Source organism: Athene cunicularia (assembly GCF_003259725.1).
Source record: "Athene cunicularia isolate RWA chromosome 21 unlocalized genomic scaffold, athCun1 chr21_part1, whole genome shotgun sequence".
Classification (NCBI taxonomy): domain Eukaryota; kingdom Metazoa; phylum Chordata; class Aves; order Strigiformes; family Strigidae; genus Athene; species Athene cunicularia.
Genome location: NW_020799127.1, coordinates 2,745,619 through 2,770,481, shown reverse-complemented (window position 1 = coordinate 2,770,481; position 24,863 = coordinate 2,745,619). Strand labels below are relative to the sequence as shown.

The 24,863-nt window shown below is 35.7% G+C and overlaps 1 protein-coding gene across 1 annotated transcript in view; it reads left to right on the top strand.

The window, feature by feature from the left end:
• Nucleotides 1-20,028, top strand: part of LOC113487891 (PR domain zinc finger protein 2-like) — a 23,534-nt gene extending 3,506 nt beyond the window's left edge. Inside the window, exons 2-6 of the mRNA XM_026862824.1 lie at nucleotides 5,282-5,355; nucleotides 14,013-14,130; nucleotides 15,406-15,509; nucleotides 19,009-19,161; nucleotides 19,466-20,028. Of these exons, the coding sequence (XP_026718625.1) occupies nucleotides 5,347-5,355; nucleotides 14,013-14,130; nucleotides 15,406-15,509; nucleotides 19,009-19,161; nucleotides 19,466-19,507 (426 nt within the window). The 5' untranslated portion in view covers nucleotides 5,282-5,346 and the 3' untranslated portion in view covers nucleotides 19,508-20,028. The remainder of the gene's footprint in view (nucleotides 1-5,281; nucleotides 5,356-14,012; nucleotides 14,131-15,405; nucleotides 15,510-19,008; nucleotides 19,162-19,465) is intronic.
• The last annotated feature ends 4,835 nt before the right edge of the window (nucleotides 20,029-24,863 follow it).

Below are 24,863 nucleotides of genomic sequence, written 5' to 3'. Positions count from 1 at the left end.
CCCCCCGTGAAATAATTTCTTATATTAATGTGGCTTTTCTCTGGTTGTATTCTTAGCTGAAAAATATTTTTTCTCTGCCTCTGTATAAAACATGCCTTTAGGCAAAATTGGGAGGCTGAGTCCTGCATTGTAAAAAGGACTGAAATGGACTTCTTCACATAGTAGTAAATCAGCAATGTACTTGTCTTAGAAAATTTTCACTTGAATTTACTGTCTTTGCAAGCAGAATAAAAAGTATACTTATGTCTGAAGATTGGAATGGTATTTCTGTATATTTGCAGTTGTTAGAGACTTGTTATTTTATGTTGACTTCTCTTGACTAGTTGCTGTTTAATTAATGAACTTGGGTTTTATTTTTGTGTTGGTGATTTATTGGCGTATTTTCTTGGTTATTTGAATAAACCTTTCTAAAGTGTAACAGTTTATTTGGTTACCTGGCGGTAAGCAAAGCCTGTTTTCTTAATGGACAATAGGTAGTAGATTTTAGTGCTCAGAAAATCATTGTTTGCCCGATTTTTTTCTATTCTTATTCTGTCAGCTTTGAGAATCTGAAAATGTCTTTGCAATTAAGTGCCCATAGGTAGTGCTTCTTGTTTCTATCAAATACATATTTTAATCTTTCATAGTTAGCATGAATTTAAGGGGGGTGGTGGTGGCAAGCTTTGTTTCACCTAATACATTGAAAAATTGTGGATTAGAGTGTTTCAGTCTTGAATTGAAAAAATGTAAATGTCCTGATGTTAAAAAAAGAAATTAAAAAATCATGTGCTGTAACTAAAAACTAAAACAAAGAGCCTTGCAGTATCCTAGCCTGAACCGCTGGTCAGTAAGAAAGCAGATTGTTGAGACTTTCCAGTTTAGTTCCTGGTTCTATAATGAACATGTTTTTACCGGAGCAGTGACGTAATGCCTGTCCCTTTTTCAGCTTCCAGAAGAGGATTGGTACTTCTATGCCCGCTTTTTCCTTTCTCTGAATTGGAAGCAACATTATCTTTCAAAATGCTTTTTGATACAGAAATCATAAACATGACTTGTAAAATCAGAAGATAGACTATTTAGTAAAACCTGGGAATGCCTACCAGAAGTATCATCTGATATAGCTTGAAAAAGCCTATCTGTAATGTTAGTTTTGTATCATATTACTTGCTCTTGTTTGCAAACTTTATTCCCAGGAAGTTATATTTTTTGTTAAGGGAATATTTAAAGTTAAAATTGGGTGTAAAATTCAGAAATAGGGTAAAAATATATTTTTTTTTTTTTGTTTCAAACGTTTTGTTTTAGAGTGACCACAGTGTTTCCTTAAATATAGATGCCTGGTCTGTTCTTCTCTAAATAAATATTATTTGTTGCCTTACAATGAGCCTTTAGAAATACACTTTTTTTAAACTGTTAAGATTATATGATGCAGTAGATCTTCCTTCTCTTGTGTTTGTTTCCCAGATGCTTTAATGTCTTGAGAAAGCACGTAATATTTTTGTACTCATAAGATACAGTAGTAGGTAGCAGTTTGAAATAAATATCACTTGGCAAAGTTTTCCAGAAAATAATTTTTTAAAATCAGGTTGCTGTACTGGTGAGCATGCTTCATTTTTTGCATACAACCTTTATCTTTTCTTAGGGACTTCAGTGACTTTTCAGAGTTTACTGTGATAGCTGTTACTAACAGTATCCACTGATAGATGCAGGTATATGTTGCTGTTGAGTTTGGAGGAAAGGTTGAATTCAAACAGTTGTTACCTCTGTTTGATGGAGCTGTTGACATGACTTTTTCAAGGTACTGACACGGTTGTAGACTATTGCTAACTTAAAAACTGATATAATGTGGTCTTCTTTACACTTTATATATCACAATTCCCCTGATGATAAACAGAGCATTATCATTTTCTTTGGTGCTTTCCTGGCCAATCTTGTGTTGGACTTAACTGTATGTGTAGCTAAAAAGTCATTAGTGTATAAAATGAAAGCTTGTTTCTGCTTGCAGTGATGAGAATAAAAATGTTATTGTAGTCACTGATCATACGGGGAACTAATATTTATGTAGCAGTTGTAGAATTTTTCATATTTACTTGTTTTTGTTGCGTGCTTTGTGTATTACAAGTTCAATTTAGTGTTACAGATATTTTGTCTTCTGTTCTTATGTCAGGTTTCATTTAGGTAGAAGGAAAACTAGTGATTCTATGAAGTCTGTATATAGTCTTTTTTCTTTTTTTTTTTCTTTCCCCAGCACAACTAATCTTGCTTTCCATATAGTTGAGCTCATTGTTAACAAAGTAGGTAACATGGAGGAAAGAAAATTGGGGAAATATTTTCAGGCATTTTTTCAGTTAGAGGGCTCATAAATGTAACTTGTCAGAAGTGCATGTATAAAATTTTAAGATTAAGTGTGCATTTTAATAGCTTTATAAATACTTGTTGAACCTTTTGGTTTACAGTAACTAATCTCACATCTGATTGTATTTTATGGTCAACTGGTTCCTCTGGTAACTTGTAGGTGAAAGAGTAGCGCAGTCTGTTACGAATCTACCTAAAGTGTGTTACGTGGATGTTGAAATACATCAGTATGTTAAGATTTGTCAGCTTCTCCTATGAAATACCATTGAGAGGTTTGGATATAACCAGTTCCGTAAAAGCTGAATGAAGCATTTATAAAACTTGTAAAAATACCAGGCTTATTTTTGGTTCTGAAAAGACTTTGAAAAGTATTAATTCTGAGCAAAATAACTTTTAATTAGTATATGAAATACGATGAAAGTGTATTTTTACTGCTGAAGTTAAATTTTTTTTAGAAGTTCTGGACTGCTTTTCAAATTTTTGACTATTTAATAACTTGGCTAAGAAAGCTCAGCTTAGAGGAAATTTTCAGCTTGACAGGACTTCTTTTTAGCACTGAACCCTTCAACCCATCACTTGATTGATATTGTCTCTCAAATTGGTTTTATGTTTAGTAGCTGAGTAGTTGTGGTGTTGAATGTTTGCTTCTGTAAGACGATGCTTTAAATCCTTACTGTCTTTACATATCTAGAGTTCTGGGTTAAATGCCTTCCAGTTTTATTCAGTGTTGGAAATGGCGCATATACTTCAGATGACTGTCATTTATCACAGTGTAACATATGTGCACTTCTTACAGTAGGTTTTCTAAATCACTTTGCAGAACCATGATAGCAAATGGTTATGTGAACAGTTAAGCCCTTGTCATTGAGGGAGTGATAATCTTTAGTCAGAGGGAGGAGAAAAGGTAGGAATAGGCAGCTGGAGACAATAACCACTGAAACTCCTATGCTACACCCATAGTAGCTCATCAGGCTGTGCTCTAGAATGATGTCAATAAAAGGTTCTTGCTTTTGGTGTCTTTATGTGAGTAATTGGTTTTTGTTTTGTAGCCAAGTATAGAAGAATAAGACATTTGTTACTAAAAATAAGTTGTTTTTCACACTAGGAAATGTTTTGATGCCTCTCTTGCTATCCAAAATATTTCATTTATAAATTGACATTGTGTGGGTATTGTCCCAATGAACAATGAAGAAGAGCACTGGATTTTTCCCCATTATTTAGGCCTCATCTCAAGTACAGAAGTTTATATTGACTCCAATTTTTGCTTTTTCTTTAACCAGCGTTTCCATGTGCCTTTCAGCATTTCTATGCGCCTTCCAGCAGATGACAGGCAGTCTATGGATCAAATTTCAGAAACCATTTGCCTAAAACATTTGTGTAAAAATGTCTGAAGTAGAAATCATATTTGTCAGGAGGGAAAATGAGTTAAGATGTCAAGGCTGAGGGACGTAAAGACGTGTGAGAAACAACTGCATGCGAATGCATGAGAAACTTCAAGCCACAGGGACGTTATTGTCGTGGCAAGATTTAACAATCTCAGGAGTGACTGTAAAAAGTAATGAAACTTGGGGAGCATTCCCTGCTTGCTCAGTAGTTTGTTGGCTATGTTTTCTGTTGGTGTTAGAGAAAAATTTAGTAAAAAGAATGCTTGGCATGTATCATACCTAGGAATAGATTTGTATTTGACAGAGGCACTGAAATAAGTTAGAAGTTGCAATAGTACGTTCCAAAAGGGATGCTTTGCTTCAGATTTTTAAAAGCTGTTGGGAGGGAGCTTCTTATCCTGTAACTGGTCTATGCTGGCAAACTGCAAATCCCACAGAATAAATTGCAAAACTGGAACTGAAATACAGATGTTTCAGCTGTTTAGATAAATGCTAATAGAGTATGGAATTATCAGGATAAAAGGAGTTAATCCTGGAAGAGCTGTATACAATAGAAATACCCTTTTCAAGGAAGTTTTTTCTTTGCAGATTTCTTAAGCAACACAACAATTGTATGAAGCTTGGCAGTATATTCACTGTTATACGCCATTAAGAATTCTTACAATGCGAAGATGTGAAGGACTGTGTGAAATTTGTTTGGAGTATATTTTGCTTGAATGTATTTTAAATTAAAAATTAGTATTTATACAACACAGTAAAAATCAGTTAATCATTGTTATAATAAGAAAACTAAAGAGAGGAAAGAAATAGCACTACTTAAAGTCCTTTAAGTGGTTAAGTACCAGTTAACCTACAAAAAAGGGTATTTATTGAAAATTCTGTATGACACCAGGAAGGATAGTGTTTATAGCAATAATGGGGTTTTTTATGTATCTTGAAAAAAAAAAAAAAAAAGAAAGGAAGTGAGTTGATGTACTAGGCTCTTAGATATGTCATCGTTCTGGTTGTGAGTTTTCAAGTTTTATGCCTACTGGAACTAGGAAACCTTTTGAAATCTCAGGCTTCTGTTAAACAAGAATGCCAGATGCATTAGTGTAACAAAATACCTTAATAAAAGGTCTAAATTAAGGAAGAATTTAATATTTCTAATATGGGAGAGTGGAAACTCAAATACATGCATTTTTAAAATTTGAAACCGACTTAAGGTCTTTCATAATGCTTTGATACTAAATTCTGAAGAGATCTGACTCCTAGAGTTCTATAAAAGTACTCAATTTTGAACAAGCTAACTTGTTTTTAAAAGAAGTGAAACAATCCTACTTGAGCACATTTCTGTTGCATCATCAGTTAAAACTGGGAGAAAGATTAATGATAGATATCTGTCGAGGTTATTCGTACATTTGAGCTATAATAGCAAAACTATAGCTTGGAGCAGTTTTTTTTATAAAGCAATATGCTGCTTTGTGACAAATGCTTTAGGAAGAGAAACTGCAGATCTGTGTACTTTCAATTCAGTGTAAATTTGTAGGTAGGTATATGTTACAATTGTCTGTTTTTCTTTTTAGGGCTCATGTAATCAAAGGAGTTTCTTTGTTGTGTGTATCTTTTCAGAACACAACAGGAATTCAAAATGAATCAGGTGAGTATAAATGTAAGACTTTATCAAAATACTTAGATGTTAGAACAGTTAATAATTAATAAGAAAAGTAAATAATCCACTAAAAAAAGAAATGTTCTTTAAAATCTTCAGTGTCATTAAATTTCAGTCTTCCCTTCCACAACATGTATGTTTGAGAGATTTATTTTATTTCATGGATTTAAGTTTTTTGTGTGTGATTTCCCTTTAGCAGCATGTAAGTTATTGCTGCTGGCACCTCTTATAAGAACACCTCTCCAGAAAAATCTATTTTCAACCTGAGGCTTTTGGTAATAATTCAGCTCCTTATGAAAGTGGCTTGAAAATTGAAGGCTTCCACTTCTTTTTTTAACCTTTCTTAACCACTTTACCATTTCAAATGTGCAGTGAACTATCTGTCACAGAAATGGGTTGATCAGGAAGTTTTACACTTTTCTGGAACCCCAAGTGTTTCCTGTAGAATCAAGTGAAAATACTGGGAAAGTGCATTTCTTTTGTGAGGCACTACTCTGCTATATGGATGCAAGAATATCTTGACAGGAGGGTGTTGTTTTAATCAGTGCCAAGTGTACGTGATTTTATTTTACATTTGTCTATCCAGGTAGGAATAATAGATCTGTTTATCTCTCACGCACAATTGGATTACTTGGGTACCTATAGAAAAAGTACATGTTGTCTTAAATTTTTCTCGTAAGTACTTTTCTCTTTGGGTGATCTTGAAAAGCTTTGGTATGAGAATGTGGACAGAGGATACTACACTGAAGAAATGCCCTTTTTTAATTTGCTAAAAAAGTCATCTGAACAGAAGCTTTCTTAACCAGAAACAACCATGGTACACAGTCATGTAAAACACTTTGTATGCTTTTTTTATTGATGCCAGTATCTGTGCATGTTTTTATTGCCCTTCATGCCCTTATTTGATTAGCAGTGGCACTGAATACGGTAACCACTTTGCTGAAGTATGTTCTCACTGAAGTTACAGAATCATACACATAAGTAATTACTGTGTGAATTGGATTGGTGAGTTGTTTCCTGTTGCTTTTTTCCTCTGATTTAAAGTAAAACAATCTTTAATATCTGTGGGTGTATTTAAAACGTAAAAAGCAAAATTTAATCTCTATCAGAGCCTTGAAATATGTATTGAAAAAATACATATTTGTATTATATCTATATGCATATAAAATATTTTGTATATATAATAGAAATAACATTTGAATTAGCACACTTTTAAACATTAGTTGTCTAGTTTGGGGTAGCTGGGTTAACAACTGCTTTGCAATCTATTTCTGTTGAGACTGGAAATTTTTTGACCTGTAAGGTTAGCTTTGAATGCACTCAGGGGCATGAAGTGAACAGCCTGTTGCTTTGTCTGCCTGAGAAATAATCCTGCTTTATTAGTTGTTCTGATAAGCTTTGGATTTTCCTAAAGTTCTGAAAGCTGTAGATCCTAATCTTTAATTGTTGTCATTGATATTCTTCCCATTTGTCTGTCCATGTCCCCTCGTGTCCTGTCTGTCATCATGTTCCCCTGCCCCTGATCTATTTCTAGAATTGAGATTTCTGTCCTGTATCAAAACAAAGTCTTCATCTTCCTTATTGTGACTGCTAATACTGTTTATGCAGTGCTGTGATGTATGTCATCTTACAATTAAATAATGAGATGACCCTGCCTCTGGGAATAGTTACAATAGCTTAGAGTCCTCCTTGGTGTTTCTGCCTTTCACATTTAGTTTCCGAAGTATAGAGAGCTCATATGGCTTTTTATTGTTCAGTTACCATTCATATTAAGTGTGTGTTTAGCATCAACCCTGTGGTGTTTTTTTCTTGCAGTGCCCTTGTCATTTCATTTACTGTTGACAAGTTATAGTGCCAGGTCTGTATAAGAAATGTTTTTGCCAAACATCTTTCAAGTGTTATGTTCTCATATTTCTTTCATTCTGCTAATCTCTTCTTTTGGTGTGATTTCAGTGACCCTGAAACTAACTGGGCTATTGTTAATTTAGTTTATATGAAAAGACTGCTAGTTTTGTTGTTTATCCCATAGAAATCTTGAAGTAGTGAAGGAAAGCCTTTTCATATATAAATACTTCAATGTGGCTGCCTTGTAGGATTAAGGAAAAAAAGCAGCTGTTGTTGGAATTAATATTTTTGGGTTTCTTGGAAGATTCCTGTCTCAGGGTAGACGGTATGTGTTCTCTATCTGTTTTAAAAAGAGGTCTTCCTTTAATATGTAAACTACTTCATCAGAATATGCTGAATAATTTATTTTAAAAAACCCAAGCAAACAGGGGTTTTTGATTGGAGGCATTTACTGTGTCTCAGACTGCATTCAGGTAGGGTACAAAGGAAGTTGTGTGATACATGGAAAACGGCACAGGCAGTTATTGAAAAAACGGTGAGGCATCTGTTAAATTACATCTACACTTGTACTAAAACTCCCTCCTCCCATTCCTTCTGAATTTGAGAATGATTATTTCAAATATTTCTGATTAATTTTCAAGCACACATAGTGAATCTTGTCAAAGAGGGGTAGCCAGATAAGGTTGTTGGAGAAGCAGAGACCTTTCTGCTTCCAGCTTACCTTTCTTGTGCTATCTGGCTGTTTGCATCAGCAGTCTTCCTTAGTCTCCTTTTCACATCTACGTCTTCTAACTTCTCTGCCATGTCCCTCTCAACTTCAATGGCATCCTTTCCTTTATCTTTTCATTTATCTTAATCCTATTTCCACCGACACATGACACTAACTGAATGTTTGCCATTCATTACACTGTTCAGGCTGATTTTTTATTTTCTTTTCACTCTAATCTCTCAGGTTTTATTCTGTAGGTACTGTTTCTACTCTGTTTAAATACTGCTTGTAATATTATAGTCTAATTTGTGGTTGGTCCATAGGTACAATTTTATTAAAAGTGGTGTGAAAAAATGTTTAATCAGTGTGTTGAAAGGTACTGTCAAAGTGATTGGACTCTGAATTCAATGCAAACAGAAAAAGATAAGTTTCAGTGAAGGCACCCCTTCAGCCCTTAAATGATTTTTGCATTGCTCTTAAGTCACTTCACCCCTGCTAATTTGAATGCTAACAATGTAATATTTCTGATGAACATCAGATTAAAAAGCTTAAAAGTGAAAAAAGCTTCAAGTGCTTTTGTATTCAAAATTGCAGTCTTGGAGTGAGTGAAAAATACCATATTAGGACTTCAGTTAAATGCAAAAGTTGTCTTAGGACATACACCAGTACACTATCCTTATCAAGAGGTGAATTTTTTAAATAGAAAAATAATTTAAATGTGATTGTTAAGTGTCGGTGGAAAAGTGATTGAAATGCAGTATTTCTTCATTTTCATAGACAGACATTCCTTGGGGACAAGTTGTGATCTGGAAAATGTTTTAAGTCGCTACATTTAAATTGCTAATAAAATGAGATTACACTGGTTTGACTAAACTAAATAGTTGTTTATTTTACTGTATAGTATTTGGTTACTTATTACCATTCGTTTGAGGTGTGAAATTTAATGTGATGTATTAACCCATATCTAGTTTTCTGGTACTTGTGAAGTCCATTAAAGAATGGCAGGTGGTGTGTGAGTCTGAGTGCTGTGTTCTCTGAATGTAGCTGCTAATCTTTGGTTTATGTAGGTAGATGCAAAATAAAGTTCTGATTGTGTAGTACTCCGTGCAAACAAACTTCTTAAATGACAGAACAGTTTGAGGATATTTATGCCTAAAAGGGGGTGTGACTATTAAGGAATATGTCAGACACATTGAAGAATGTGACACAATGCTGTACTCTTTGGTCTAAGTCAGTTAAGTCTTGATTTTTAAAGTTTTGGGAGGTTAAAATTTATTTGTAGGCTTGAGATTTTTAACTTCTCAACTAGCTATTGTTGTAAAATAAACCAAAATATAAGAACAAAAGTAAACCCCCCCAAACAAACCAAACCCCAAAATGAAACCCCCAAAAAATCACCCCACTGCTTTTAGCTTTAAACTTGAAGTGCATTGTCTTGTTCACACTCTGTAGTCCCCCCCATCTATGCCTATATATAATTTGTTAGAAACTACTGTGAAAAATAGGCTTGGTTCTCCTCTAATGAAATAATGGGGTAATGTACTGGAAAGATATTTAGGTTTCTTTGATATGCTGAGAAGAGCGTGGGTTTTTTTGTTTGTTTGTTTGATGAGACATGGTTTCTTGTGTACCAGTTCAAGGCTAACAGATATCTGAAAATCAGACTTCTTTCATCACTATTTTTCCTTTTGGATTGTTAGAAGAGCAAAATAAAACTTTGCTCTGCTTTGAGTAGTCTTGAGCTATTATAACTAAATAATAAGGATTTCTGACCCCCTTCCTTGGTCTCTTCACTCACTTGGATGAGAAGGGATTTCTGGCATTCTATTCCTTCCATGGTTTCCAATTTGGGGGTCTTTCTCCCCTGCAAATAGCTCTGTAGGATGTGTCTGTGCAGCTGTTAGGGCTTACCAAGGCAGCAATAGAATAACCTTGCTATGACTCCAGTTTTAATTATTTTTCCTGTTGTTGCTGTTCAAGCTGACAGAAGACGTGTTCTTGCAACTTAGCAAGTCACATTCATAAATGTAGAGAGTAGTTGCCATACACAGCACCCTCACAAAGAGTAGGTGCTAAGAAGAAAGGTTGAGAAGCTTTATCTGTTTTCCTTTAGAAATAAGACCCTTAAATTTGATATTATATAGAGATGTGTTTAAAAATACATTTGCAGTAAACTTTCAGTGTATTTCATAAATGCTCAGTGGAAAATGCTCTGAGTATTACTTACTATATGAAAACTACTATCATATCTCTGCTTTATGGTTGTATGTAAAAGGAAGAATAATTTCCAGAAAGTCTGAGTTTCTTTGGACAACTGTAGTGTTGCCCAAGTTGTTGTTATTTCTCAGTTTAACACCTCCTAAAGCTTGTTCAGAGCTTAAGTGTAACATCCTTCATGTTAGAGTAGTTACTACCATCACCACCAGTATTTGTTTCTGACCAGAATGATCAAAGTTCGATGTCAGAGGGCAGGTACGTTTTTTTTTAGAGCTGTTGTACATGGTTCAACATATGCCTAGTTCTCACCAAGCCCAGTTCTTTCAAAATGTGGACAGATTTCATAGGAAACTGTGCATGCTTGTAAATTTGAAATTCAGGTCATTTTAATCAGGAATAGTGTTTTGTTGATGATAATTAGGTAATAGAGAGCTAGTTGTTTAATGACAAGTGTGAGTAGCATTTAACTGTTGTGTTATACTATTATGTGTATGATATTATAGGCAGCCTATTGAACCTTGTAGGCTCTTTAAAATGGAACTAATCACTTACTAGACAGTCATAAATCATTTACTAGGTTTCTATTGCCCTTCAATCTTTTAATATAAAAATAACCTTAAAACCTTTTATATTAATTGTAACCTGCTGGCTAAGAATTCTGAGCTGTTAATTTATTTAGGATATTGAAATAGTAGCTTCTCTGACATTATTTAAAACCCTTTATTCTTGATAAAAGCTGCTTTTGACTTATTCTCTGTGTTGCAGAGGAGTAACGACATGTAGATACTTCAACACCAGTTTTTGGAATGAAACAACGTGATTGTAGGTTGTAAATAGAGCACTAGAAAGACAATAGACCCAGTAGTAGCTCTGTGAAGTACATTAAAGTACAAGGTTCCACAGTTCCACATGTCAGCTACTCTACCATAAGGGTATTGCGCACATAACTTATCTCCAATATATGCTGGATAGCTTGTCTCTGTCCACCTAATGTTCAGTACTGGGTAGTACAAGATACACATGTTTATGGCAGAGTAGATTTTGTATCCCAAGTACTTTTTCATATATACATTGTTGTAGTTAGCTTACTGCAACAGCCTCGATTTAATAGGTAAAATGAATAATTTTTCATTTTTTGTGAACTGTATGTGCTTCTCAGAACTTTTGAGTATGGTTTTCTCTTTAAGTTTCTGTTTAGTTTTTACTCAGTAGTGTTACATTTTCATGTAAGGCAATACTGGAAACTATTTCAGATTGGGTTTTGGGGACTGCTTAGATTGAGTGTGCCTGGAAGTCATCATTTGAAAAGGGGAAATAAAGAATTGCTAATGTATGTGAAATTATCCTCAGTATGGTGGGCAGCTGACGTTCTGGCTTTGCGCTGTATTTCCAGTCATCACTTACTTGTGTTTCTAGGCAAGTTATTCCTGTTACTGAAGCTTTACGTTATCCTTTCCTTTATCCAATCCACAGTTGTTTCATTTGGAACTTTTATGTGCATGTTTAGGAAATAATTGACAAAATTATAATGGTCTGGACCCTCAGACAATAAGTGCTCTAGATCTGGAATTGCCCTTTCTTTTGAAACTTTGAGTTGTCTTTATACTTCAAGCTGAAATACCAGTTAGCTTTCATTCTGAACACAAACAGCATGAAACTAGGGTATACTCGAGAAAACTGCAGTGTATCTCAGATTTCACTTTAAAAAATTGAAAGATTCTTGAAAAAATACATAGAAAATGGAAAATGCTTAGAATTGTGTGTTAAGTGAAAATAAATGTTTTTAGAACTTAACAACTTTTAGCATTTAATTTCCTGCTTCTCTATTAATAGACATGCCTTTAATAGTTAAATTTTTTTTTCTTGCTATTGGTTACCATTACTTTTTATGGACAGATACTTATGTTAAGTCAAACAGAAAATGAAACAGATGGTTGGTAAAACATAAATGTTTTTCCAGTCATCCTTTTCATTAATGCTGTCAGTTGTAATAAAGATAAGCTACACACCACACCTCTGAAGTGGATCCAGTCAAGCCTGCATGGTTTTACTAACCTTTACTGAAATTTGCTTGCTGAGGGTCACAATGGAGAAACTGCTTTACTGGCTCAAGCAGGTTTAGTTGATCCATATTTGTTCTACATTTTGAAACAGAATTTGCAGAAGATAAGTGTCTAGGTGTTAAGAATAGACAGTGGAATGCCATTGCTGATGTTTTAGTGCAGAACTGGTATTATACTTCTATTTTAGGGACTTAGAGTTTCAGTTTTTGAGAAAACCAAGGATTCTAAAAAACTGTCAATAGGATGGTTATGAAATAAAATTTTAAAAACCTCATATTCCTCCGGTGTTCTGGCTGTTTTAATCAAATTAGTGCATTTTAGCATGGTGGTTCACTTCCCTCTTACTTTAATTGCCAGTAACATGTTTCAACGGTGCAATTTGGACAAATTGTGAACATGTCCTGAAACACTTCTAACAACTTCCCTCATCTTCTGACTATTTGGAATTCAGAAAGTACACAGCTAACCAAGATGTCTACTAAAAGCATCATGTGTTGCTCTTAAATACACTAGTCTCTTAGAAGCAGTCAGAAACATTTTCTAACAGAAGAGCTTGTATTTAAGGTCTAATGTACAGCTGAAACTGAAAATAATAAAAACTTTTTGTGGCTTGTTTTGAGAAAGGATTTGGTCAGAATGTTAGATTAGGTCTGGTTTAGGTTTCTGCAGTTTAAAGGGAAAATGAATCTACCTTCTTTACTTTTCTGATTATTAGACTTTCCAGGCAGGTTATGTAAGAGCTAATATGTTTTCCTGCTACATACTTTTTTGGAAAAATTTGAGTTGTTGATTTAAAAAATAGAATTGAACATATTGTTTACAAATATATTGTGTAATCAGAGTAATTCTAATGCTGCAATAGAATATTTAAGGAACTGGAGATTTTTATAGTGATAATTCATAGATGCTAAAACTGGGACTGATTCTGTGAATGCTTATGTGATACTTTTTTGAAGAAGTTTCAACATAATAGACTAGGCAGGTAGATCAACTTTATAGTGAATTTTATCTGAAATTTGGAAGAACTTCAATCAGAAATGGCAAAGAGGAATGTGGTCTCAACATAGTGTAGCACGTAACCATGCTATTACTGACCTAATTACTTGTTAAACGTAGTTTCTCATGGAATAACTGATCAGTAAAAATAATGCAACTGAAAACTGTTCCATGACTTGAGTTTTAGATTACCATGTTAATGAGCTGTTTCAGAGACTTAACGCTAAGCCTGAACTCTTATGAAACTATATTCTGAAAAATACAGGTATTTTCCACAGTATTTTCTGTTCATTCATCTTTAGGTATAATATTGTAGTGCAGTCAGGTAAGTTGTATTCAGACAGGAAAAATAAAATACCCTTAGCTCTATTCTCCAAGTAACTCAAGGGAGAATGTTGAATTTGTTTTTAAGAGGCCAAGGAAAATGAATGAAAGGGCAAATGGCCTAAGAGATACATGAAAACCCTTTCAGTTAGATTTAGTCAGTGTATACTACTTGTAATCAAAACACATCCATTAATTAAAGCAAAAGAATATTTGCAGCAACTTTAGTTACCAGTGTTTTACATATATCTCTAATGTGGTCTTAGAACTCTCCATAAAGCATAAACAAGCATAATAATAGTGAAGACTTGAACGTTCTGGTAAAAAGGTACTTCTACATTAGTGTGTTGATGGAAGGGGGCCCTATTTGAAATAGGAATTTGGAAATTTTACTTTAATTTCAAGTTAGGAGGTTTTGTAGCTTGTCTGGGTTGTGCTGTTGTGTTTATCTGTTAATAGTTGTGGCTCTTCTGACTTTTTTTGACTTGTAGAACACAACTGAATCTGCTGTTGCTGTGGAGACCTTAGACGATGTACCTGAGCATGTGCTTAGGGGGCTTCCTGAGGACGTGAGGCTCTTCCCATCTGCTGTTGACAAGACACGACTTGGTGAGTGCTATAGCTGTGAAAAGAGAATGAAGATTTATACACTAGCTCACATAAGTTACTGCTGCTGTGAAAGTTTGGTGCCCTCCTGTGCTGGGTAGGGATGATGTCTGGTACATTTATCTGAAATAATTTCTCTTGAAAAGAGTGGACAGCTTCTGAGTTTCTCCAGCATCCCAAGGTGATGTTCCTAGAATGTCAGAACTGGAGCCAAAGGTGGACCAAGATGCAAATAGTTTAGGTTATGAAAATACTAATATGTTACTTCACTGGTTTGTTCTCACCAATAACACTTAACTAGTTTTGTGTTTTGCAGCTCTCTTGCTGTTGCCTCTTTAGAATGATGCATCTCACTATCCGATTAATATGAAAGCTTAATTTATAAGAACAGATTCAGTGCAGACTTGAAAGCTGCTATATGGAGCAAAGTGTTGTTTCTGTAATATGTGCAAAATGCTCAGCTTCTTTTTTAACACAGTTTAACGTGGGAGAACTTTGATGGAAGTCAGAACTGCAGACTAGATAGTTGATGTCAAAAGCTGGTCGTTTGAGGAATAAGCCTGACAATAGCTGCAATGCTGTTAGTAACAGCTTATAAGCTCCTTGGAGCAAGGTTAATCTTTTCTGGTATGAACCTGATCTAGTGTGGTCTGAATGAGAATGTTATGTTTAATTAGCAATTATTTGTCAATCTGTTCTTAGTTTTAGTGCTATAAAATGTGAAATGCATCTGTCCATTTTCAGGTAAATCGTGTCAGTAAATTTGTGGGCAGATGCACATATTTTAACCAATCCTAAATGTTTTTTCCTTCAAAATATACTCTCAGTTTGTTTCACAACTTTTGTGAGGGCTCTATTTGCCTGGCATTATTTCAGAGAAGTAAAACAGGATTTTTATTTTAATAACATGTTTACTCAGCAAAACAGCTGAAATCTTGGACTTTACAATATAAAACCTGTAATGCTCTTATGGTATTTTGAATATCACCTGAAGGATAAGAAAAATCAAGGTTGATTTTTGTCTTCAGAGCTACAGTAGCCCATGAGCAAAGCATGGAACCAGGTAAATGCTTAGAGCTTTCATGATTGAAGTGTGCTTTGGCAAGAGGATTGTTTGAGTTCATTTTAGTGAACCTCAGTTTCCTTATTGTAATCTTAATATTGTACAGTGCTCCCCAGTCTGAGACAGACACATGTAATGATCTTAAGGTCTGTGAGTAGAAGATTTGCTTGAGGTTAGTTTAGATTAGTTTTAACTACTGATATGTATCTCTTCAGGTGTCTGGGCAACAAAGTCAATTTTAAAAGGCAAGAAGTTTGGACCATTTGTTGGTGACAAGAAAAAAAGGTCTCAAGTTAAGAGCAATGTATACATGTGGGAGGTAAGAAACAGCTTGTGAATGGAAAAAGGTATCTGTGACTATGTTACTGTTTTGTATTTAGCCTTTAATTTTTCCAGACATCTTAGAAATAGACATGATGTGAAATAATTGCCATCTATCTATGTCTACCATTACAAATAGTTATTTATAGACACTTGGATTGAGCAACCACTCTGAATTACAAAGCTTTAAACTACCAGCACTTTTTGAAATTACTGTATTAATTTTCTTATAAACTCTCTCTGTATCACAGCTCCCCTTAACAACCTATTGCAGGTATCCCTTCTGCAACTGAGTACAGTCAACTGCTTGTTAGATTAGGAAGATGTGGAATCTCTCATGGAGGCCACAGCATTCCTCCTCATCTAGCTCTTTGGAAACCAGCTTTGTAATGGGACTTGGTTTTGCTTTTGGAGTTTTTGTAAAAAGTTCTTAACTCTTGCAGTATTTCATGTGCTGCTTGTGTTTGGGCTTGCCTTAAAGCAAATACTGTCTGGACAGCTGAATACCTCTAAACTCCACGGATAGTTGTAAGACCTGGATATTATGTACATTTCAAAATATAGGTGTCTTAATCTGGAGTTGAATCCTGTTTGCAGTGTCTTTAAGATAGTTCGTAACTACTTCCAAAGACTTCTTCAGTCTTTCTGAAGACACATACAGCAATGGCTTTAGCAAAATGAATGGTCAAGGAGGGGAGGGATGGAGGAACTGGGGCATAGCATCTTGTGAACCAGATTTTTAGGCTAAAGATACTGATAGTAGTCATCCTTCTGGCCTCTGGCCCACAAGAATTGAATTGCATAAAATACTGGATACACGTACAAAACTAAATGTTAACCTCTGTAAGAGGAATTGATTTAGAACAATTTCCCATAAATGCAAATTCACATTCAGGAAAGTAATAATGTATTCAAGTATAATGTTTGTTGCATTGAGCTAATTTTATCACAAACTCCACTGCATAAGGTATCTCCAATTTTGATCTGGTACAAGAACACTTAGTGAGATTGAATCAGTCAAGTAAATGATTGACCTTGCAATTGTTTTTCTCTGTGCTGGATTCTGAGTGTTCTCAGTGGATGTGTCTTAATATTTTTAAAATTTGTGTTGAGAAATGATAGTCACAAAACAAGCTGTTAAAAAGTTTCGTAGTTTGCAGTGCAGGCGATAATGGGAACCCTTGCTAGATTTCAAAGTAATTGTGTGTTCCTTTAATACTGGTTTTGGAATTAGAAAAAAGCAGCTAAAATGAGACCGCAACAGTTGGCCCCATATGCTGATATTTGAAACTGCTCCAGAATCTTAACTGTTAGAAAATATGGTTTGTAAAAGGATGGTGGTGTGTGGGAGGAGTTAGGTATACAGATCTCCAACTAGGAGAACCACCTTTTCCACAAGAATCCCATTTGTTTCTTTAGTGAAGTTAATCTGAAGAAGGCGGCTTCCAAAAGCTGGCATCTCTAGTCAGTTTTAATAATTTTGAACTGTTGTGCTAGAGGATCATTTTGAAAGAGAGGAGTTGTGTGTCAGTGGATGCTTGCTGTGTCTGAGGAGAGAAATAGAGACTTGAGCATATTTTCATTTTCTGTCAGAGAAAAGCCACAGATAGGAAAATGACAGCAAGCGACTGAAAACTGAGGGAAATGCCGTCTGCCAATTCAGAATGACTGGCACAACTGTGCTGAATGATCTTTATTGTGGTTTACAGGAATCACTTAAAGTTGCAATGTTATATAGAGGAGTTGGAGCTGTTTCCTTTCTCACAGTGCACAAGGCCTTTAAACAGCATTCTGTAAATTAGAAGCTGTAACTGATGAAACGAAATATTTTGTTTCGTGCAAAAACATAGTAAAGTAATATAAAAACATGATAAAGTAACACATTAAAAAAGTAATAATGTTTTGCCATATATTCCATATCTGCTAACTCTTCTACAGCATTTATCAGCTCTTTTCTTCCACTTTAACCAAAAGAATTGCTTTTACAGTCTTGGTCTGTGAAGCTGTGTACACTTTCATATTGCAAGGGCTGGGTGTGCTGATGAACATTCTTTCAGAAGTCAGCTGATGAAATACATGCTGGAGTAGTTTAAGTAAGGGAGATGTTTTCTGTTTGCTTGGAAAGAAACTAAGATGATTTTGGTATATTTATTGAAACTTTACATTTATTGATAAAATTCTATTTTATTAAACCAATGCAAGAGGAATGAAATGTATTAAATGGTTCTTGGTTTAAGCTATTGTAGAAGTGTACTTGAAATTAAAAATAGAAAACAGTTTGAAGAGACTTAGAATTGCTGGTGAAGTAAGTATCAGAAACAATAAAAAAATCAGAAACAATTTCCCATTCTGTGTACCAGCATGGGAAATCTATGCTGAAATCAGAATTGTTGTTTATTCCTTATCTGCAGTGGTGCTAAGTGAATGCTGCAGGAGGTAATGAGCTAGGGAGGCTGGGTTTTGGAAAAGACCTCTTCCAGACAGAGGCTGAAATTTGTAGACTTGACCAAAAGGAAAAAAAGCAAATAATAAGATATAATCAAATTTCACGTGTTTTTCCTTTACTGTTTTTCTAAAAATCTGTGAGCTGCCCAGTACTTCTGAGACATTGTGTACCTGTGAGTGTGCCTGTGTTCTGTGACAGAGTAATGGAAGCGTGATAGTTGCAGTTGCTGAACAAAAATGTAAAGCATCCACTGAGAGCTCTTCTTATAGGCATCTAACTTGGATTATAATAAGAGTGGGAGATGCATAACATGTCTTCAAAGAGAAGCAGAGTTGCCTGTCATCAGAAAATACTGAAGATGTCAGTAACCTTGCTTTATTGCAAGCTGTCTTGAAATGCAAAATAGGAGCTGGTGTTAAAATCTTTTCTCCAAGAACGGAAACCAAAGAATTTACACAGCATCTTGAAACATGTGGAAGTTTATTGACATGGACAATTCTTTACGGTGATCACAACATTTCTGAAAGGTTAAGGTGTTCTTTAATAACCCGAAAAAAGATTAAATACAAATTATGCTTTATCTTTCCCAGTAAATCAAATGCTTCTAACTTCTGTGTAGTTACTTTCCCAATTCATCATATAGTAAAAATCAAAGCTCTATTGCCTTCATATCTTCAAATCAGTAATTTTACTGAATGTAAAATCTAGAGAATAATTTCTTCTTGCTTGCCAAAGTGAAAAGAAAGCATACAATGTTTCAAGTATTTTGGCTTTTGAGCCCAAAACCTTCAGAAAAGGGTTTGCAGGCCAGAAGTTTGTTGGGTTTTTTTTCAAAGTTGTACCAGTTCCACTAAAAAGATTGCAGAAGACCAGAAACACTCCCCCCACTCCCCCAAGTACAACCGCTACTTCTGTTCATATCCTTTCTGTTATCTCTGTCCTTAGATGATGATTCCTATTTTGTATGGCTTTAAACTGTGTAGTGGTTTAGTGCACGTACGCTTCCGTGTTAACATTTATCCATTTGCTTAATGCCATTTTTGTCTCGTAGGTGTATTACCCAAACTTGGGATGGATGTGTGTTGATGCAACTGATCCTGAGAAAGGGAACTGGCTACGCTATATAAACTGGGCACGTTCAGGAAAGGAGCAAAACCTGTTTCCTCTGGAGATCAACAGGACCATATACTACAAAAGTTTAAAGGTATCAATGTCTGAAGAGTCAGTTACTGCTCTGTTACCTTTTATTATTAATACTTTTCCCTCCCTTTATTCAAATCCCATTTAAAAAATATTTGTATTAAACAGATTTTGAAACATTTTATGAAGTATAATTAAAATATTGTAAATGTTACATTTCATTGGTCTAAATTCTTCTGTGCCAGTACAGGTGACGTTAAGATCTACTGTTAAAATACAGCATTTGTGTGGACACTGAGTCTGTCTTGTTGGTTAATGATTTGCTGTAGCACCAAATTTGATACAAACTATTTTCCTATTTTTTTTAGATACTGAGACACTTTCTGCTGAGGATTTTTTGCAGAAATTAGCTATTATATTGTGTTTGCATTTTATGACAAATACTGCTTGTCAAGACACTTTTTTTATGTAGCTTAATGAAACAAATTTTCCGGGTTTTATACCATTCCAGTCTTACTCAGGGAGGGGCAGGAAAAAGGGTTTAATTCCTGGGGCATTGTATCTCCCAAACCAAGAAAAAAAAAATGGTTTAACTGTAAGTAATGGTAGAGGATGTTAGTGTTAGAATGTTGTGGCTATAAAGTATTATCTGAATCTCTGATCAAGAGCCTCCTAGCAGTGAGTATATATAGCTTGACTTTGTTTTTATTTAAAATGCTTTTGTGGTTTTTGGGTATATGCAGCCTTGCTGCTACACTATTACTGTTTCTTACATTTCCTTCTAAGGCTGACAACATCTGTAAGTAACTGATATTCACTTAATAAAAGAATGAGCTGATACCATGCAGTTTTGAAGTTTATATGGCAGTACAGCAATATGTAATCTTCTATTTTAGGTCACTCAAACTACATTGAAAAAAACCAAACTTCTAAACATTTTCTCAACTTTCTAATACCTTTTGAGACAGCATTCACGTAGAGGTTTGCTACTGCTAGCCCGACTGTTGACTTCACTGTTTATTCACTGAGGGCAAGCTCCTGATGTGAATCTGTAGCCAGCTTAGATTTCTCTAGATACTTTATTTTGGGATGCCTCTGCCTTTGCCCATAGTCACGGTAGTTCATTAACTAAGTGTGCTTTTGGAGTCATTTTGACATTTTAAATTTCTCTCGTTTGAACCTTGTCTGCAAGGTTTTAGTCCTGATAAAGACAAGCATTCACATATTTCAGATTTGTTTTCTGCTGGATAATATTGCACTTCAGAAAATAAGTGTACCACTAGAAGAGGCTGAGTGCTGCTGACAGAATAACAAATACCTTGCCTCAGCATCTGAAATATCCTTTTGTTCTTTTGACTGTCTTCTCCTGCAACCTGATGAATTTTATCCCAGTAGGTCTTGCCAACAGGAGCATGGTGCCAAGCAGCTCTTTCTGAAGACTGTTAGAACAGCCTATAAGCATCATTTTTCCTAGTTTCAAAATCCGTCTGGGATTTTTTGCAGTGTGAGATTTTGAGTTTGGGATGCAAAGGGCTTCTTCAAAGTACTGTCTTCAGCAGGCTTTATTTGCCCCTGCAGCCACCACTTAGCCACGTGTGTGCTGGGCCTTTCCCGGTGTGCTGAGGGACTGTTTATGAGCTTCAGTTCAGTGTTGGCAATACCAGTCCCAGGCAAGCTTCTGGAAATTCATGCTGGTGTCTGCACTGGATGCTACTTGGAGGGAGCGTTACATCAGAAATAGTGTTACCTTCAGGCTGCCTCTGCGCAGAGGCTTGCTGCTGTTCCTCTTAGAGGCCAGTGTGGAAGCAGTAGCTCCGAGTAGTTTTGGGCTTGGATGTTGCACAAAGTGAGGTGCTGGGATCTGAGCTGGCATAGGACCACCAGGTTGTTTCTGCCCTGTAGACTTAGTTCCAGGAACTCAGTGTGGACATGCTTGAACTAGTTCTGCACGAGCCAGGTTGGGATGGGTTGTATTAGTAATCTCAGTTTCATGCTGCTCAAAAGTAACGTGTTTCCAGGAGCAAGATAGTCCAAGAAGCATTGCAACCATGGTTCAGTGGTGCATGCCTGCTGTTCCTTGATTGTCACTACATCTATTACACAGGTAACTTGGCAGGTAATTTAAGAGGTGGCAGTAGAAATGTCTGAGTCGCTTCACTATGCAAAACTAGGTTATAATCTATAGCTTAACTTTGCTCCATATTGGGGAAAACAACCTCACAAATCCATAATAATGAATGTTTGTTAAAAGTGCATATTGATATTCCAATTATTTTTTGAACCATCTATTTCAGTATATTTTCCCACCTTTTAGAGAAGTGATATGTAAGGAAAATTCGGATCTTGCTAATCTGTAATGATTTTTGAAGTGAAAGCTTGATGTGAATTTGGAGAGTTTTCACTGCCATTAAACATTCAGCATTCAGTCAGCATATTGATAAATCAGGTCAAGGTTTAGAAAGTCACATTTTGTGGTTTTTTTAATTGCACAAGTAATTTATTAAGAGTATTTAAAATCCAGTATTCTGTTTACTTTCTTGATCATTCCAAGACTATGAAAACCAGAAGAAGGCATTAAGAAACCTTATTTTATCTAGTGTTTTGTAAACTTATTTTTCTTTATCTAAAATGACAAATTTACAGTAACCAGGCTTTTTAAATAAAGTTAGTGTGAAGAAATCAGAGGTTAAGCTGCAAGTGACTGATAGCGCAGGAGACGTATGATGTAGAGGAGGAATTTCGAATGTGTGATCTCAAGGGCAAGTTACCGCATTAAAGCATTTAAATATGGTCTGTTGTATCAGTTTTTATTATCCTATACCTTTGAAACTGTAGGGAAATTCATACCCTGGGAAAAAATTGTCCTGTTTTCTACTTTTCTTTACAAAATGTAGTGGTTGATATGCCTGCTTTTTATTTAAAGGTTTGTTTTTGTCTCACCTCCTGTATCAGAGATGATGTTGGTCTTGTAGAGTCCGTACCAGTCTTAGATTAACATCACACCTTACTGGTAACTGAGACAAAAGAAAGCGTGTAATAAATAAGACCTTAAATGTCCTTCTCTTTTGGTGTGTATTTCCAAACTCTTGTAAATTTACTAGCCCAGGTATGTACACATGGTTCCTTCCTGATCTTTATCATAATTCATAAATTTAGGGGAATTCCATTAGGTGATAAATAAACAGCAAAGTTATTATTTACCCCCAAAGGAGAATTGGAGTGGATTGTATGTCATTTTGTTCTGCTTTACCTTGAAGCATATAAAATACTGTCATGGCTATTTAATTTTTTTCCCAAGGTTTTCTTCAGCTTTTTGTGGGTTTCTACTTTATAAGTTAAACAGGCTGATTTCCAAGCTTCATTGTTAAGATAAGCAAAGTCCAAATTTACTTGGTGTAAAAGAACCTCAAAACTGCAGAGAGCTTTAACTTCCCTGTTCTCTGCTGTAAATGAATAGTAATAGCATAGAACTTTTAAGAGAGCAGAAGCAAATATTTTTCGCTTCCATCTTCTCCTCTTCATCTTTACTGAAGGACTGAGGAGATTAGTAGGCTGCTTTGCATATGCTTTCCCCGGGATGCATATATAAGAGTTGTGATATTTTGTGGAAACAAACTCATTATGGAGTTTCAGAAGTTCTTCCTGCCTCTCCTAATGAAATGAGGTGGTTGAATAGTGTTGTTCTGCACATACTCCAGGACTTTGTAATTCTTGAAGTGAAATTGCAGTGAAAAAGTCTTTTAAATAAGCTTGGCTGTGTAACTGTCCTTGATTAAGGTGAAAGGAATTTGTTTCTAAAAGAATGTTTTGTCAAACAAGTTTATAATAAGAATCTCCTTGTTGAGTAGGAACACAACGTAACAGAGGGTTGTACAGTGTCAAAGTACTGATGCCACTAACTGTCCACTGTGGTTACCCTGGGGGGAGATAACGCCACATCCAGGAGCAAAAGCACAGTATCACAGTAAAATGCACTGTCTGTGCAGAGATCAGACAGGCAAATGCCTCAGTCTGTACAAGACACTAGACAATCTGTGCTAGAACTTCTTAGGATATAACTTGTTAGGGTAGTACTCTTGACAGTAACAAATTTTGAAATGTCTTTAAACTTTCTGAATAGCAAATATTCAGATTAAGGGATGCTAAATGTCACAGTTAAAACATGAAGCACCAAAAAGCATGTGGCAGTTATTAACCTAATAAGCCTTTCCAAAATTCATACCTTTTTCTTTAACCAAGCTATCCTAACCCGACACTACTACACAAACAATTTGTAGGTAATAGTTTGAAGGAGGTTGGTTTTTAGAGTTGTTACTAGAGGGTGTCACCAGTAAGAGATGGCCGTGGGTTCTCTAGTGCTAGGGCACTGGTAGAATTGCCACTTGGTCAGTGTAGTCCTTTTCTCTCTCATGTTGCTAGTGAGGGAACTGTTTAATTGTCTGGGTTTGGAGCTGCTGTTCTTCATTTTAGAAGTACAAGGTTTGAGGGCTTAATTTAGATTCTAGATTAGTTACACCAAAACTAAATTCATCAAGTTTGAATGTTAGTTCCAGCCATGCAGCTAACAAATTACATGCTCATGATCATCCTGTGTTTGCATTGCCTAAAATTTTTGTCAGCTCTTTTCTCTGAGTTTGTATATTGTTTAGATGGTAAGTTGTTTGCATCAGACAACTCTTCTTCAGTCCTTGCTGCTAAATACTTGCAAAATGGGACCATGCAAATAGGTTTACCAGCGTTTATCCTATCAGGCCTCCAGAACTGTTAAGGAAGCCAAACCGTAGGCTTTGCTTACATTATAACTTAAACACTTGCATCTCTTGTTGTTCCAGTGTCTGGGGGTATAAAGATAACTATAACCTTTATCGAGTGCTGCGAGACCTAAAAAAAGAAGTGCTTTAGAAGAAACAAATATTACTATTGTTCTTGATACAAAAATTCCCTTTGGCTTCAGACTTGAAATAACAGTGTAGAGATACCCTTTGCTCGAACATAATGGCTCTAAAAATAGTATTTCCACAAGCCCCATGTTCATTAAGCCCTGGAGAAAGGGGGATTGAAGTTAAGGTAAAAGAAGGCATTTAAGTTGATTTTTCTTGGTTTTGGATAGAATGCTTCAGGAAATGGAGGGATAATTACAAAGATTTTAAAAACTGGATCCAAATACCTCTTTAGCCTGCAAGCTTGGGGACTCACTGATCTGAGTCTGATAATGTTTTAAGGAGCATGTGGAATAATCAGAGAAACTAGTATTGCTCAGTTTGGTGACAGTCCTGGGAATAGGAGTAGTAATTGCAGTGATGTCTGCCGGGCTGATTTGATCTGTCCTGTGCATTTTTTTTGTTGGATTAAAAAAACAGAAATGATAAAATTGGAACGGCAAACAAATCTTTCGTGATTGTGATCCAGTGGATCTGTTAGACACGTAGTAATTACCTGTTTTCCCCTGTGTTCAACTCTCTGCCGCAGACTTTTCCTGTATCTTTAGCTTTTCCTCTAAATACCAACTGTGGCGGATGACTGACCAGTTTCACTCATTATTTAATGCTTTGTGCGGGGTAGGTGTGTGTAGCGCGAGTGATGCTGATAGCTCCCTGACAAGAACGGACCACGGGGGTTTCGGTGCCGGCAGGTCAGCCTGCGTGGATCTCAGTCAGTGTCACGGTTTGAGACAAACCAAAATCGGGGGGTTTCCAGCTCGAAGTTCCAGATCTGCTTACGAGCTGTGTAACTAGTCAGTGGGGCTGGCGGCAGGGGGGGCAGGGG